The 17,707-nt window shown below is 40.3% G+C and overlaps 1 protein-coding gene across 1 annotated transcript in view; it reads right to left on the bottom strand.

Annotated features, from left to right (window-relative positions):
• Sema5a (semaphorin 5A) overlaps positions 1–17,707 on the bottom strand; it is a 313,257-nt gene that overhangs the window by 87,250 nt on the left and 208,300 nt on the right. The window contains exon 10 of the mRNA XM_042695214.1: positions 12,607–12,811. Within this exon, the coding sequence (XP_042551148.1) occupies positions 12,607–12,811 (205 nt within the window). The remainder of the gene's footprint in view (positions 1–12,606; positions 12,812–17,707) is intronic.

The following is a 17,707-nucleotide window of genomic DNA, read 5'->3' as shown; positions in this document are numbered from 1 at the left end:
GCCACTCCATTAGACTATGTATGAAGGTAAGTCAGATGTTTTGGAAAGTGAAGCCAGCCAATTCAAAACTAATAAAATCAACTTTCATATAGCAACAGAACTGTAAAAATAATGTTCTTGTCCTGTGAAGTTGATAACTGCTCATTGTGGAGAAAATGAAGGAAAAAACCCAACTGAGAGCCTTATTATTTGTGTTTAAACATAGTTTTTCCTGCATTGATTAAAAAACTCTCATTGAATGATCATAAACAACTTCTAAATATATTGTAAAATTGGGGACCTCAATAAGTGGTGCTGTACTTTAGCGCTCCCTTAGGAAGTTTTCACATAGAAAAAAGTTGGGATGCTCTTCTGTGGAGGGAGAGATTTTGACCAAGCAGAACAGGGCCACCCAGGCACCTGCTCAGCATCATCTCACAAAGAAACAAGAACACACTAACTGCACTAATGGTCAAGATGCACTGTATCCATACACTACTTTGTCCAATGGCAACTCCTTTGTACAACTATTTAAAGATAATAAAAATATTTTAAAAAAGAAAAACAGCCATGAAAATGAGACTTCATGTCAATGTCAATGCTGGACCTGTATTATAAAGTCTATGCTGTTGTACACAGAAACACAAAAAGTAAAACAAAAATCCATGGAAAATACTTACAAATAAAAAGAACATACTTTATTGTATTGAGGAATGTTCCATGGATTCCTAATTTTTCCAAAACCTTCATCATAAAGGGGTGTTGGATCTTGTCAAATGTTTGTATATGACAAACCTACAGCCAGCATTATACTTAATGGTGAAAAACTGAAGCCATTTCCTCTTAACTCAGGAACAAGACAAGGATGTCCACTCTCTCCACTTCTCTTCAATCTAGTATTAGATTGCCTACCTACAGCAATAAGACAAGATGCAAACATAAAGGGGATCCAAATAGGGAAAAAAGAAGTAAAACTCTCCCTCTTTGCAGATGACATGATCTTGTATTTAAAGAATCATAGACTCCACTCCCAAATTACTCAAGCTGATTCAAAAGTTTGGCAAAGTAGCAGGGTATAAAATTAACCCCCCAAAACCAATGGCTTTTCTGTATGCCAACAATGAGAAAAGTGTGGCTGAAATTAGGAAAGCAACTCCATTTGTAATAGTCCCACAAAAAATAAAATACCTAGGAATTAACTTAACCAAAGAAGCAAAGGACCTCTATGATGAAAACTTTAAATACTTGAAATAGGAAATCAAAACAGAACTTAGAAAATGGCAAAAACTCCCATGTTCCTGGATTGGAAAGATCAACATCGTGAAAATGGCAATACTTCCCAAGGCTATCTACAAATTCAATGCAATATCTATCAAAATTCCAACCTCATTCTTCAAGGAAATAGAAGAGGCATTCCAAAAATTCATATGGAACAATAAAAGCAAAAACGCTCCTCAATGGAAAGAACGCAGCTGGAGGAATAGCAATACCAAATTTCAAACTCTACTACAAAGCCATAGTAATCAAAACAGCTTGGTACTGGCACAAGAACAGACCTCAGGACCAATGGAATAGAATTGAAAACCCAGAAATGAACCTAAAGACCTATAGCCATCTAATCTTCGATAAGGGAGCTAAAAAAATAGAATGGAAGAAAGACAGCCTCTTCAGTAAATGGTACTGGCAAAATTGGTTAACCACTTGTAGAAAACTAAAGCTAGATCCTTATATATCACCCTGCACCAGAATCAACTCCAAATGGATCAAAGACTCAGAGTCAAAGCAGATACTCTGAAAACATTACAGGATGGAATAGGAGAAACCCTAGGTCTCCTTGGCACAGGCCGAAATTTTCTTAATAGAGACCCAGAAACACAACAAATCAAAGAAAGGTTGGACAAATGGGATTGCATGAAATTGCAGAGCTTCTGCATGGCAAAGGACATAGCTAGCAAGATCAATAGAAAGCCCATGGATTAGGAAAAGATCTTCACTAGCCATACAACGGACAAGGGTCTCATATCTAAAATATACTTGGAACTCAAAAAATTAAAGTCCCCAACAACAAATCCTCAAAGAAACAACTGCCAAATAAATAAGTAGGCTAAAGACTTAAAGAGAAACTTCTCTGAAGAGGAAAGAAGGATGGCCAATAGACACATGAAGAAATGCTCAACTTCCATAGCCAGAAAAGAAATGCAAATCAAAACATCATTAAGATACAACCTCACCACAGTTAGAATGGCAAAAATCAAGAATTCTAATAACAACAGATGCTGGAGGGGATGTGGACAGAAGGGAATCTTACTGCATTGTTGGTGGGAGTGTAAACTTGTTCAACCACTTTGGAAAGTAATATGGAGGTTCCTCAAAAGACTCCACATAGAGCTCCCCTATGACCCAGCAATCCCACTTTTGGGCATTTACCCAAATGTTTACAAACAAGACCAACTAAAGCTACCAGCACAACTGTTTATTGCAGCATTATTTACCATAGCTAAGATATGGAACCAACCCAGATGCCCCTCAGTGGATGAATGGATCAAGAAAATGTGGTATATATACACAATGGAATTCTATGTCTCCATCAGAAAGAATGATGTTTCCCCATTTGTTAGGAAATGGAAAGGCTTGGAAAAAATTATATTAAGTGAAGTAAGCCAGGCCCAAAGAAACATAGGTCCCATGGTTTCCCTTATTTGCAATATCTAGTATATGTCTGAGTCAAGTAGAAAAGGTCAGATAAGGTGATGTTAGGGAAATGAACCCTAAGATATGTATTCTCATTTTTTTCTTTCATGCGATTGTTTCTAACGCATTTATAAGATTATTTCTTTGTTGCTTTGTATGTCCCTCCCCCACAGTGTAACCTCTGCTTTCACTGTATTTGATGTCGGTATAATTTGTGGAGGGGAAGGGGAAAAACAAGTCGTTTAAATAAGGTTACAGGTGGGCTACAATGCTTGATAAGAAATGTACTCATTATCTTGCCCATGTAATTGTAACCCCTCTGTACAGTATTTTCACAATAAAAATAAATAAAAATAAAAAAATAAAAAGAACATACTGACTACATTCTCATAGAAGGTGGGTGAATCCTAAATTTTGGGACAGCATTCTATTGTACCAAAGCTCTATCACCTTCTACCCAATAAAGGAGCATCCTTGGGGAAAAAAACGTAAGAAGAAACAATGTGTCCTTTGGGGGTTGTTATCCAAAGATCAACATTGTTAGTAGGCAGGCCAACTTTCCATGATCTTGATCATTTGCAGGCTGAGCATTGCAGTTCATCTGCCTTCAGTGTGCCTGAGACACAAAGGCAGAGAGGGAGAAAGCAAATCAGAAAGAAAATGGAAAAGCTGCCTGTTCCGCACAGATGGAAACTGACTTCCATTTAGAACAAATTGGAATAACTATGAATTCATAGCTTGGAACTTCGTGTTATTTTGTGGCTAAGAAACTACTCTTAAGCTACTAAAATTGCACAAAAAACATGCTTTAAAAAAACCTGTTAAAACACAAGAAAAGCGAAGGTTCCTACATTTAATCAGAACAATTGGCTGTTTATATGGCACTTTTCAATGGCTCAGCATAGATTACACTGTTTTCAACAGTAAGCTTTTCATTTTTAATTGGGCCTGATATAAATTAATACTGAAAAAATAATTTTGTTTATGGAGATGAGGGAACTGAATAGAGATGAAGACAAGAGACAAGAGACATTTAGTTGTAAGACCAGGTATAAAGTAGGAACGGTCACATGAACGTATTAGTGTCTGAGAATGCTGTTGTGCAACAGCACCTTCTGGAAGAGTTCAAGCATCAGGAATTTACCCTCTCACTGTTCTGTATTTTCCAAGACGGAAACGAAGTGTGCACAGGCCATGCACCACTGAGGTAGTGTGGAGAACCATTCCCCATCTCATCCTCACACTGGCGGTAGCTCTTTGTTCCTAGGGTTCTCGGCTTGTTGCCCTATCTCTCCAGTCTTTGCCTAGGTTGTCACATGGTCTGATCTCCATGCTTTCTTCACATAAAACCTGTGGTTATACTGGATTAAGGGTCAACCCTACTCCAATATGACCTCACCTCTCCTCAAATGATCACATCATCAAAGAGCCTATTTCCAAAGAAGGCCACATCCTAAGACATGGGGATTAAAAACTGCAGTGTATCTTTTTTTTTAATCTCAGGACTTTAAATTGTATGTCAAAACTTCTGGATGATTTGTAACATCTGGAAGTTTCTTTTTTTATTATAAAGGTGGTCTACAGAGGGGTTAGAGTTATATAGGTTAGGTGTGAAGTACATTTCTTTTGAACAATGTCAAAACCTTCCTCATTTTCTCCCAGGTTTCCCTTCCCAACTATCCTCCCCACCCTCCAGGTTGTACAGTTCATTTCCAACATAGTGTCTAGTGAGTATCACTGTTGGATTAGTTCACCTGCTGTCCCGCCATTTCCTCAACTCCCCAAATCAAATAAACTTATATACAAGACAAAGGGTACAAAAATCAGTGACAAAAGGAAAAAACAGAAAAAAACCCACAAAAATAAAGTAAAAATCCTCTTGTTTCCATTTTTAGAGTTCATTTTGATAAGCATCATTTAATCTAATCATATGCTATTGAGTCCTTGTGATCCTCTCCTAAGAATATCCTCCTTTGGTCTCACTGTGCGAATGTTTAGAGTCTTGCTTAATTTATGATGTCCAAGAGTAATTTTTTTGTCTTTTACTCTAGATTAGGGTTTCTTGTAGATTTATAGGCACTTTCTAATTATTACAAATGAAAGAAACCATGCAGCCTATGTTTCTTTGGGTGTAGCTTACTTATTTTTTTCAAGTCTTTCCATTTCCTTATGAATGGGGCCATGTCCTTCTTTCTGATGGAAGCACAGAATTTCATTGTGTATATATGCCACATTTTCATGATCCATTTGTCCAGTGAGAGGCATCTGGGCTGATTCATGCCTTGGCTATGGTGAATAGTACTGCAATGAACCTGGTTGTACTGGTGGCTTTACTGTACCCTAGTTTATAATCATTTAGACAAATGCCCCAGAATGGATTTTCTGGGTCATAGAGTAGCTCTATCTATCTATCTATCTATCTATCTATCTATCTATCTATCTATCTATCTATCTATCTGTCAGTTGTGGGGCTTGAATTGTGGGCCTGGGCCCCTGGGCCTCAGCTCTTCAGCTCAAGGCTAGCGCTCTATCATTTGAGCCACAGCATCACTTCTGGTTTTCTGGTGGTTGATTGGACATAAAAGTCTCATAGACTTTCCTGCCCAGGCTGGCTTTGAACCACATTCCTTAGATCTCAGCCTCTTGAGTACTTAGGATTATAGGCATAAGCTACCAGCTATTTTCAATTTTTGAGGAGCCTCTATACTGCTTTCTAGAGTGGTTGAACAAGTTTATATCCCTACCAACACTGTATTAGGGTTCCCTTTTGAACGCATCCTTGTTAGCATCTGCTACCCTTTGTTTTCTTGAGAATGGCCATTCTAAGTGGGATGAGGCAAAATCTCAATGTTGTTTTGACTTGCACTTTCCTTTATGGTCAAGGATGTTGAACATTTTGCCATGAGTCTATTGGCCATTTTTACTTCTTCTGAGAAGACTCTCTTTAAATCATTAGCCTACTTATTAATCGGATTATTGGGTTTTGTTTTTGTGGGGGTTTATTTTTTTTAATTCTCTGTTTATTCTAGATATTGCCTCATATGTATCTAGCACTGATATTTTTTTCAAGAGTAAGACTTTCTGGTTTGTACAATTGTTATCACAGATATATTTCTAATGTTTCAGTGTATGTTTATTTTGGAAGGATTAGCCTACACTAATATTCCCACGTCATACTTTATTACACTCTATTTTAAATTTATCATTTATCTGGTATTCCATATTTTCATGTTTTATCTTTCTTTGACAGAACTTAGCCACTTACTAGTCATGCTTCCTATTTCTAAAGAGATCTATGGTTTTGTATTGCTTGACATTTTCATTTAGGCAAGTACCTGCATGCCTGCTTTGTTCTTGGATTAATATAACTATGTGTGTGTGTGTGTGTGTGTGTGTGTGTGTGTGTGTGTGTGTGTGTGTGTGTGTGTGTGTGGTATAATAAGTATAAATAATCCTTGTATAATATACTTACATCAGTTTCTTTTCTTAGAATTGTTAGACCTTTTCATGAACATAATCAGCTGCAGAGAAATTTGAAGCCATCAGAAAATTTTCTATTTGTAGATGCTTTGCTCCCCAAATGCTGTGTCATTCTTTATCCTGAAAATTTAACCTGCCTACACCTAGTGTCCCTTTACTCTCAATAATATTCCCCTAATATTGTTTAAATATGGTATCTGCAGATTTAAATCTTTATTTAATCTCATGGAACTTTTCCTTAAAAATTGTCTTCTTTTGGGAGACAATTTATCAGCTCCCTTCATTGGGTCCTCTGGCTCAATGACATTCCCTGCCTTATGTGTGGAGACCACTCCCATATAAAATATTTTCCAGTAATACAAATTTCTCAAACATTTACTCTGTTCATTTTTAGCTTTGCTTCTATTCCCATGATGTTTCTAAACTATTCCCTTCTCAATAAAGAGTTGCTTTTATCTTCTATTTATCCGCTTACCTCTGTGGGCTTACTTTTCATCCTACTTTGCATCTTTTATCTCAACCTTGAAGACTTATTTTATTCATGTTCTCTTTTTAAAGCAAAGTAAATTTGTAGCAGATGTACTTTGTTCCCTCTTGTGAAGTGTTCTTCAATCTATTTTTTTAAACCCTAAAAACTCAGGTTCTCTTTGTCCTGGGCATACTCTATATTCTCAGAGTGTTAGACATATTTCATTCCAAGGCACAATCTACTTGAAGAGTGGGGTTAGAGAAGACCATACAGTTGTCAAAACTTGTCACAAGCTCCCAGTCAATTTAATCATCCCCATTACCTATGAGTAGATACTCTCTCCCCATTTGTCTATCTTTTATCTACCTGTGTATCTGTATTTTTTGGAGGGAGGGTATAGAAGAAATGCTGAGTGTATTGAACCCAAAGCCTTGTTCAAGTTTAGGATGCACTGTTCCACTTAAGCTTCCCTGCCCCAGTTTTTTGTTTTGATATTTTATTTCTAAGACAGGGTCTTGATACTTTTTTGGCCCAGGTTTGAATTGTCTTGAACATGCAATCCTACCTCCACCTTCTGGAAGTTGAGATTACAGCCATATTCTACCATGCTCATTATGAGCTAAACACGTTTTACAAATTGAAATCTAAACGCAGTCACTTTCTTTTCATTTGTGAGTGCATTTGTATCTGTGCATCCTTTCCTTTCCTTTCCTTTAGCTTCTGGTATTTTTATATAAATGTTTATGAATAATCTTCTCTAAAGATATATTATTAAAACTATGACAATTCAATCAAGGGATAGCATTCTTTAAAAAATAACTATATTGTAATTTTCACACTGTAAATTGACTTTTTTGGGGGTCAGTCATGGGGCTTGAACTCTGGGCCTGGGTGCTATTTCAAGGCAAGTGCTCTCCCACTTTGATTCACAGTGCCACTTCCAGTTTTCTGGTGGTTAAGTGGAGATCAGAGTCTCAGGGACCTTCCTGTCTGGGCTGGCTTTGAACCAAGATCCTCAGATCTCAACTTCCTGAGTAGCTAGATTACATGTGTAAGCTAACTGGAGCCTGTATAAATTGTCTTTTTGACTTGTAACTTATTCTTAGCTGTGCAACTATTGTTACAATAGAAAGTTAGGTAACCTTAAGATCAAAATAATTTTGGGCACACGAGAATTTAAACAATGCTAACACACACACACACACACACACACACACACACACACACACACAAAACACACAGACACACACAGCTCATGCTAGAAGGTACAGGAGAAACTGTGAGACCAAATGGGATTTCTAGGGGACTGGAACATAGAATGAAGATCACCATGGCCAAGGACCATTATGACAGAGGAGACAGGTACAGCCACCAAAGCACTGTCACAGAGGCAAGAGGAGTAAGAATGATAGACAAGTGCAGAGAGGATCCCCAACACCGATTGGGCAACATGACTTTAAATTCGTCTTTGTAGAGAAGATCCCAGCAGATAATTGTACTTTGGAGTCCATCACCAGCATTCTAAAAGAGTTCCCATTTGCCATTTGACCACCTGAGATTTCAAAGAAATGAATTTCAACGTGTCTGCTTAGTCAGGACCCAGGAAATAGGCCTAGGGCTGGCTGGATGTCCAACAGGAGAGAAGCATGGATGCAGTAAGAAATGGGTCTAGAATATTCCCGGGAAAGGTGGTCTCAGTAGGTAGCAGAGAGGAAAACCCCACCGGACGGGAGGGTCACCAGCACTCAGGGGCTCTTCACCTGCACCTTCTTCTTCTTCTTTTTTTTTTTCTTTTGCCAGTCCTGGAGCTTGAGCTTTGGGCCTGGGCACTGTCCCTGCTTTTTGCTCAAGGCTAGCACTCTACCACTTGAACCACAGCGCCACTTCTGGCTTTGTCTGGGTATGTGGTACTGAGGAATCAAACCCAGGGCTTCAGGCATGCTAGGTGAGCACTTTACCACCAAGCCACCCTCCCAGCCCTTCACCTGGACCTTCTGACAGTACTGGAAACTAAGAAGAAACCAGCTCTTCAGCTGGCTACTGGCAAGCACTCTACTATCCCTCGAGTAAAATGAAGGTGCGTGAATACACCCTGATCCCTAAACCAGTGTTCTGAAAGCCCACAGGAAATCTCTGAGGCATAAAGTCCCCCAGCCTCCCTTCACTGGCTAGGTGGAGTGAACCGTGCCTCGTGCCCTGGGTAGTTATTAATTCCAGGATAAAGGCAGCAGGTATCAGCTGGGCTGTGTATGCCATACCTACTTTCCTGACCGAGAAAGAATGTCCTTAGTCTGCTTTCATACAAGTCCAGTCAAGTACGATATAAATAAAAACAACAACAGCAACTAGATAATCAGCCTGTGAATCCCCAAAGTCCAAATGTTTTATCTTTATCTTGCAAAGTGTCAGGCTTCACCCAGCTCTTTGAAGGGTTAAATGAAAGAGACTGGCGTTATTGGGATTTCTTTCTCATAATCCATTTTTACATTTCATTGCTTCAGAAATAAAGGGAAATCAAGAAGATGATGTGCCACATCATTGAAAAATAATATCTATTAAAAGGAAATTTTATTTTAAATTACATTTTGGAAAGAAAGATATTTCCTTCCAAATGCATTAAATGCTGTGTTGCAAGAGTGAAATGAACACATCACAAGTCAGTGGGACATAAAGTTTCTAATTTACCCAGGTCTCAAAGCTGGAATTGTCAAGCCAGTCGAAACGAGCTTAAACACTGCCTGGAAGCGGAGGGCAGCATGTGCCTATCGGGTCAGGCTCACTGGGGAACCTCAGGATTCCCGGAGGGCAGCATGTGCCTATCGGGTCAGGCTCACTGGGGAACCCCGGGATTCCCTGCTTGTTTCCTGCCAGAAGGTAACATCTGACACAACTTCCTCCACTGGAGGGGAACAACCTGACTATTAAAATAAGAGTCTACAGGGGAGCTCTATGTTTCTACATACTGCATCTTCATCCAGCAGGCCAACCTGGGATTGGAACAAGCACTATCTCAATTTACATCAAGACTCAACTTTTAAATGGGTACCAGGTTAAAATAAAAGCAAGACATCAGGTCAGTGGAAGAATTAGTCGCATCTCATTACGATGTATCTCCTGAATGACACGGTATGTGACGACTGCCATCTGATCATCAGATGGGGAGGGGCTCAGACAGCTTGTGATCTCTGTGCCCTGAAGCCTGAATTAATGTCCTTACTAGAAGGTGTACCTTGGAGATGTCAGGGGGAGTTAAGGTCCAGACACAAATCATGGGAAGTTTTTGGTTTCTCATTGTTAATAAACGTTATATTTACATTATATTGTGTCTGCTAAATACACAATAGCATTTATCTTCAGCAACACACCACTCACTCAACCGTTTGTTAATATGAAATGCTAACAGTCATCTGATCTGTTAGAAAATACTGTTGATAGATTGTTAAAGACTGGATTGCCATAAAGCATTAATTTGGAAAATCTCCACTATCTATGGGGCGTAATAAAGCACAGAACAGCACAATGAGGTGTGCCTGGGGCGCCCAGCGCGGACAGGGCTAGCAAACAGCAGCTGCCCATGGGACCATTTAAGGGAAACTTCCGCCAGCAAGCTTCTAGAAGCTGCCATTCAAAGCAACTGATACTGACTACAATTTCATCCCAGATCCATCATTTGTCTAAGTTGATGTTTGTACTTGATTCTGTTCAAACACTATTTATAATAAACATCTGCAGGTATTTTACCTTCAGGGAAGGCTTAAATAGCATTCTTTGTGCACTCCTCTCCCATTTATGTGTTGAAGACAAGGTCCTAAGAGGATTGGAGCTGGAGGTAATTAGGTCTCTCAATGGTTTAGGGAAAACCTCAAGGGACCCAACAATGGAACAAATGGATGGCTGTCCCCAAGTCAGGAAGAAGTTCTCACGGGAGATAACACAATCTGCCCCTTAATGTCGGACCTAGACTCCAGAATGCTGAGCGATTTAGGCTGTCATTAAACTCTCTCTGGGTAGCATTCTTGTAAAATTAGCAACCAGCAATGATGAAGGATCTCACTGAGGTTAAAATGGAAGAGTTGTACTAGGCCTTAGCAGAGCTCACTATAGATCACTACAAGCACAAGGAAGACAGACATCACCTCCACACTCTCTCAGGTGGGAAGAGGTCAGAAGGCTGGGGTAGAGAACTGCTCTGGCGGACCTAGCAGTGATGATCAGTAACATAACCCTCACCATCCCCCACCGCCAAGGAGCTGGTGAAGAGCTCGCCTTCCTCCAAACGTTCAAGGAGAGAGCCCTATTCCCTGTGATACTATCCTGATCATTTATGATGAACACTATGGACAAAAGTGACAGGGGGAAAAAAAGCACAGCCACTATCTGCAGTCTGTTGAGCCATACAGTTCAATGGTAATTCCTTTTTCTTTCCTAAACCAGTTAAACAAGGTGAATAAAAATGCCCTCCTTGACTTCCCCTGCCATCCGTACACACACCTGCTCATCCTCTCTCTCCTTCACCGACACCTTCATCTTGTAGCTTCAGCTACAAGATGTTTCCACGAACTCTCCACATGACGGAAACCCCTCTCATCCCAGACACGAGTGGCCTTCCCAGGCAGTAGCGGCCCGATCCATCTCACCTACCCATCCAAAGGCCACATCTGTCCTCATCACCAGCCCAGCCTATTTCAGAATGCACTGTTTCCTCCAGGCTCAGCTTAACCACCAGGCACTGGCAGAGTGGAACCTTGCCAATCAAGCCTAGGATCCAGCCTGTGATCTGCCATTCCATTCTCCTCTTTCCATCCCCTGCAACATCTCCACATCACCCTACTGCTGATACATATTAGTTACAAGTTGGTCCGTTATCTGCCCATGCTCTGAGTGTGAGCCTGGCAGAGCAGAATGGTGCCAGGCTGCCCGTCATCCACTCAGTGCTTCACATGGACTGCACAGACAGTGAAAATTCAACAATGCAACTTCATGAGCAAAATGTGCTGACGAATATTAATATGAACTGCGAGCTTGTATCAAGAAAAGATCTAGGTGAGCAAATACAGTTACCATAACCAAAGTACGTGGGTGAAAAATGGAACCAGCAAACTGAAGGGATGGGTGGGGTTGGGAGAGATGGAGGAGAAGGATGGAAGGGGTGACACTGATCAAGATGAACTGAACCCACAAGCTGACATGTTGAATTGACACTTCAAGATAATATATAAATAAAACTTAAACATACTAAAATATTCAAAGATAGTAAATTAAAAGAAAACAATAAATAAAAGAATATTTTGTCAGAAAAAAGATATATTTTTGACCATAGCAGTAAGAAAGGAAATTATGCATTGTGAGAAAGTAAAAATCATAGAAGCTGCTGGAACAAGAGTTGGGATGGAGAGACACCAGTAACTATCTGGGGACTGCCCAGGTCCTAGGCTATGTGTGCCATCGACACTAAACCGATTTGGGGATCTGAATAGTTTATTATCCATTTAACATACATTGCTCTCTACGTTGGCTATAAATATTGTGCTATTTATGCTCCAAACTATATTCCGCAAATGTTTTCATAAAGCAGGAATAGTTTGCTGTGAGCATATCTTTTACAACAATCAGAACTAACCATGACAATTTCAGTAAAATACCTCACCCAGCAATAGACTGAAGCAAAGCGTTCTGTTGTCTTGAGTGACCTAAATTAGAGGGGTCTTGCCAAGAAGATACTTTCTATGAGTGGCTGAGAAGCAGTAGCTAAAGCAGAAGGCATTCTCTCTCAGATACAAATCATGACTGATACAGTCCAAGAAAAGAGTGAAATTAGGATTTTAAAAACGACGCACCAAGGAAGACAAGGTGAAGCCAGCATCCTGGGTGCTGGTGACTGGGAGGCGAGACACACTCAACACGGAGATTTCAACGGAACGATTAGAAGTTAAGGCCTCAGATAAGAAGATGGAAGCCAGCTGCCTGGAGGAAATAGAGGCCCCTACCTGTGGCCAGATAGATGATGTGGATGAGGGTGTCTCTGCCCTGCACCACGTCCACGGCCACGTGCGAGAAGCGGCTGTTGTCTTCCATGAAGGCGGGCGCTGGTGTCACTGGCTGCACCACCTCGTGCATCAGAAGGAATTTCTGAGCATCCTGTAGGTTTCTTTCTGTCAAGTTCACGTACAGGCCCTGGTCCACGGTGCCACACTGCAAAGAAAGACAGGCTGTGTTACCGGAACCACGCCACCACTAATGCAGCCAGCCCAGCTGGAGGGTGACTGCAAACTGGGTTAAGCTGAACATGTGAGTCAATGCGAAAGCTCTCTACGTCTTCGTTTGCCCTGACCTCCCGCCTCTCAGGTCTTCCCAACATACAGGTGAACACGCCACGTGTGAGGAAGCTCTCAACTCCACTATCATCTGATCAGGGGTTTTAATGTATGGTGGATGTTGTTACTGACTTTACTCTTCATTGTCTGTTGGCTCTCTTGGGAGCTGTCTGGTTAAAGCATACTATGATACATGTCTGACAAAGCAGTCTCATGCTGGAAATGAAGCAATCCCACACATAACACAGATTCACTAGTTGTCCTATTGCAGCTGTAGGTTTGTAAGCAAACATCTATCCCATGACAACAGAAGTTATATTTTAAGCTATATTCTATCTATACATGATGTGCTATCACATAATTTAACTATAAAAGCTTGACTCTGTGCTTATAGTCTCTGCTAGAAGAAATAAAAAAGCATCGTTAGATCTAGGAAACAATGTATACATCTAAAATGAGAAAAGAAGATAAGACAAAGTAACAAAGAAGAGCAGAGGGAGGAGTGAGAAGAGAGTGGCAAGGAAGAAAGGAGAAGAAAGAAGAACCAAGGAAGAAGCCAGAAGGGCTCAATTTTCAAGTAGAAAAACATCATGCGGTAGAAGCTGGGACCAAGAAGGAGTAATCAGGCCTGAAAATTGCTGAGAATTAAACTCAGGGCTGTGCTACAAGAGGTCAGCAGGTGTTATGTATGACAGTTTCTGGCAAAGCCAAGGTTCAAAGAAAGTAAGAGAGGAAGTACGGCACTCTGGAGGCCAGCACAGAATCAGACAATTACCACCTATCTTTCTCATTTTTAATACAGATTTTAAATCCTGCTACACATAAGTGACTGACCCTCAACAGAACTTCAGGTAAGTCGGAGGCCATCCTTCATGACACCACCAATTACAACATGCCATTTTTAATACTTAGTTTTGTAAGAGATTAGAGGTACAAGAGTACATGATTTTTTTTTTAACATGGAGAAAGGCTTTTTTAAATGGTAGGATATTATTTATATCAAAGAAGTAACAGGATATCTGAGAGATTAACTTCACTGCAAACAGTAGAAAAGGGATTTAAGAAGTGATACAATGCAGATTACCAACAATATGCATATCAAGACAAATATATATCTAAGAAAACTTGCAATAAGTTAGACAGATAGCTGGCTAATATCACAAAATTGTATAAAGCCAGAAGACAAGAATTCCAAGCCATGTTTGTAAGGGTATATTAAAATGATTCTTTCAAACTGTGCACTTAGCAATAATTAAAAAGTTGACTAAAATGGACGTAGCATTTAGCTGAACAAATGCACATTACCATACTTTTCCTGGAAAACAAGTATTCGGAACTTACCGATCTCTATCACTGGTACTTCTTTTAGGAATTTAACCTAAATGGGTAACTACAAGTAGTGTCAAAAGATTTACGTACAGAGATTTTACTCTATTTGACTTGTCATAGCAATGAAGTGACAATCCACAACAGCAGCCATGTCTAAGAGCAAGGCACTAAGGACCACTTTTAAGTATCCGTACGTTATTTCTAACGAGAGTACAGAGGGACAATGCTTTTTTAAACGAATAGTAATTTTTTTGTGGCATTTGATAAAATACTGCATGCCATAAAGTGATAGGCCCATCAAAGAGTTAGGGAATCTTGGAACTAAATGGATTTCATACATTGAAACCACACCAGGGCAGGCATGCAGGGCATCATATGAGGAGACTGTGTGAGTTCACGCAAAGGCTCAAACCTGCCTCAGATGACCTTCATAGCTCAGATGTGACTCTAGGGCCACATCATCTCAGTAGGTTGGTTTTCTGCCTCTGTCTTCTGTCTGTGAAGTTGCTGGGAAAATTACTCTGCTCCATTCTCAGTGGTGATGTGAGGACAGTGGAAATAATTTATAAATGAAAGTCACGGTAGATGCCAAAGAACAAGATGAAGCACCTGGCACGGAGACGTCTTCCAACCAATGGCAAATTCTAAATACATTTGTCTTAAAGCAGGCCAGCAAACCCATGGCCCACGGAGCTGAAGAGCACACATGGAAATGGTGAGTGGACAAAGAAGGAACAGAGTCTGTGTGTGAACATACATGCCTGGGGGGGAAGGGAGGCAGGGAGAGGTTGCACAAGAAGATTTTATGTAATAATATTTAACAATCCTTGGAGCATGGTGACATTGCCTATTGGCAGTTTCTAATTGTCCTTAAGTAGCTGTCCAAAGAGGTTTCCTCATGTCAGTTTGTGAGTATAGTGCATCTTGATCAGCATCACCCCCTCTCATCAGTCTCTTCCATGTTGACCAACACCCCCCCCATCCTCACGATTTACCTAGTTCCATTTCCGCAAGCCCTCCACTGGGCTCGGGTGATATCTGTGCAGGTGAGCACTAGCTTAGATTTGTGTTTGTCATCGGTCAAAGTTTGCACACATGTATTATTTGGTGCACATGGTATTTTTAAAACTTTGGCACTCTGAAAACACGAAGGCAAAAATCTCCCACTTCCCTCAAGGAATCTGAACTGAGAGCAGTCTGGAACTGGTAGTGCCTGGCAAGAACATCTAATACTCTTATTTATTCCTGAGGCCCATGTCCCTCTAAAGGTATCTGCCTATAAGGCCAAGAAAGACATTAGAAATATTCTTTATCATTTCTTCATGTCTGATACCAGTCTATGATAAGTACCCCATCTGGAGATTCTGTTCCCAGGATTTTGAAATTATTCCAGTTTATAGGATGTATTTATTGGCCAACAAACAACTCACCAAGCTCTTGCAGAACTGTGAACTCTCCACTTGTGCCTATAATGTACAGTTTCTGTGTGTGCACTTTGTAGAACCCTGAGGATCCTGTGCAACAGGAAAACAATAAAAATGGAAAAAGTATAGCCTTTGCCCTCACAAGGCTTACCAACATGGTTGTCATACCAACACTGTTTCAAATAAGAAGGTAATTATTTTATGAAGTGTGTTGGGGGAGCCGGGGTTGGTTGAGCTCAGGAACTGGATGGTATTCTACCACTTGAGCCACAGTTCTACTTCTGGGGTTTTGATGGCTAATTGGAGATTAGAGTCTCATGACTTTCTTGCCCCAGCTAGCTTCGAACTATGATCCTCCGATCTGCAGGCTTATCCTGTCCAACCACACTGGCAAAACCGGATCTCACCTTACCAGGCGGTTTCCATGGCACCTGTTTCACTTCCCTGTTCCCTCCATCTCTCTGCCAACATGCACTTCGTATGAAGGACTCCTGAGGCTATAGATACGTTTATAGATACTCCTATGCGTACAGATGCATTTCTGCATTAGCTCCTCCAGGGCAGCCCTTTTGTTTTGTTTTCCTATCCGAGAGGATTTATTTCTGGTTGGCAGCCTCCCCTTTGTTGTGAAACTGGGTCTGGACAATATTTTTTAGTGGCTGGGGATGTTCGTATAAAGCTCAATGACTGTATGACTTGGGACTAAAATGTCTGCTCACACAGATACTTACACAGCACCCACGAAACATTCTAGGTTTCAAGTTCCACATGTAAAGGTAGCTTTCTGTCATTTTTTCATTGCTTTCAATTGAGATTTGCGTACTTTTGCTATTAATGCTACATGAAATTCTAAATGTCAATAGGAAAATCAAGAATACAAAGATGCTAAGCCATTTTCACTGTGGGTCATTGCAAAATCAAGACTTTTATGCATTTTTGACGGAGAGATCCTTGGTGCAAAATGAATTCCCATACTGTGCTGTTCCTAGATGAGTTCGTGGAGGTCAGTCAGCATGCCTATGCCAATATAGCTATTAAATACAGAGGAAACTACAAAGGAAAATATGTGTCTGTATAGGAATTACACAGACAAGCACCATAAGTTGTAAGTTTAGTTCTCCCCAAGTTTTAAATCCATCAAAGGCAGACTAACTCATCTAAAGAAGAAGTTTCCTGCCTGAAGTGCATGCCCACATACAACCTTTCTGCATATCTTGTTTGTTATGCAGTACAGACCTGCTTCCTCCATTAAATGCCCCAAACCCAACAACCCACCACCTCCAAACAAACCAAAACACCTCCTTCAGTATGACACTGGGAGCCCCAGAAAATGAGGATGTGCTAGTGCTAAAATTACATTGAGATGAATGAACTAAAAGTTATATTATCCTCTGCATGGAGGTAGGAAAGATCATTTCACTCATTGTAAACTCCTGCAATAGAATAGAATAATGAATCCCAATACAAGAAACATCATTAATAGTTTAACCTTCCTAATTTTACAAGGGGTTTTCTGAAAAGGAATGATATATTTTATTGTTTAACGAAGACAAAGTATACATTCACACCAAATAGAGTATTCCCAAGGGTGCCAAATACATGAGGAAGTAAATAATGTGCAGTGGAATTATACTGACATTCATATGTGTTTGCATCATTTCTTCCCTCATCTTAATGGAGAAAGTACAAATGAGAAATGGGCCAATGTTTTGTCAAGCAAAGTGGCAAAGGTAGGTAACATGTAAAACTTTCATGTTATTTCAATCCCTTACTCTTTCAAAAGACATTTAAAACAAGCCAAAGAAACCCTCAATTATAATCCAATGACACTTGCCAAATCTTTTAAACAGAATTCGGAGGAGCGGTCTTCCTGCTGGATAATGATGGTTACTAGGAGTCATTGTGTTGGATTGGTGGGGACTTCGTATTTGAGGGTGAAGGTGGTGGTCTCAACCCATCTGTCCTGAAGTTCAGTGGACTTCTCTGTGTGAGGTGCAATCTTGCCCGTAATGCACTGCTGT

This window comes from Dipodomys spectabilis, unplaced genomic scaffold (genome assembly GCF_019054845.1).
Source record: "Dipodomys spectabilis isolate Male_0828 unplaced genomic scaffold, ASM1905484v1 ptg000179l, whole genome shotgun sequence".
NCBI lineage: Eukaryota > Metazoa > Chordata > Mammalia > Rodentia > Heteromyidae > Dipodomys > Dipodomys spectabilis.
Note: the sequence above shows the minus strand (reverse complement) of the source record. Positions and strands in the feature narration are given on the sequence as shown.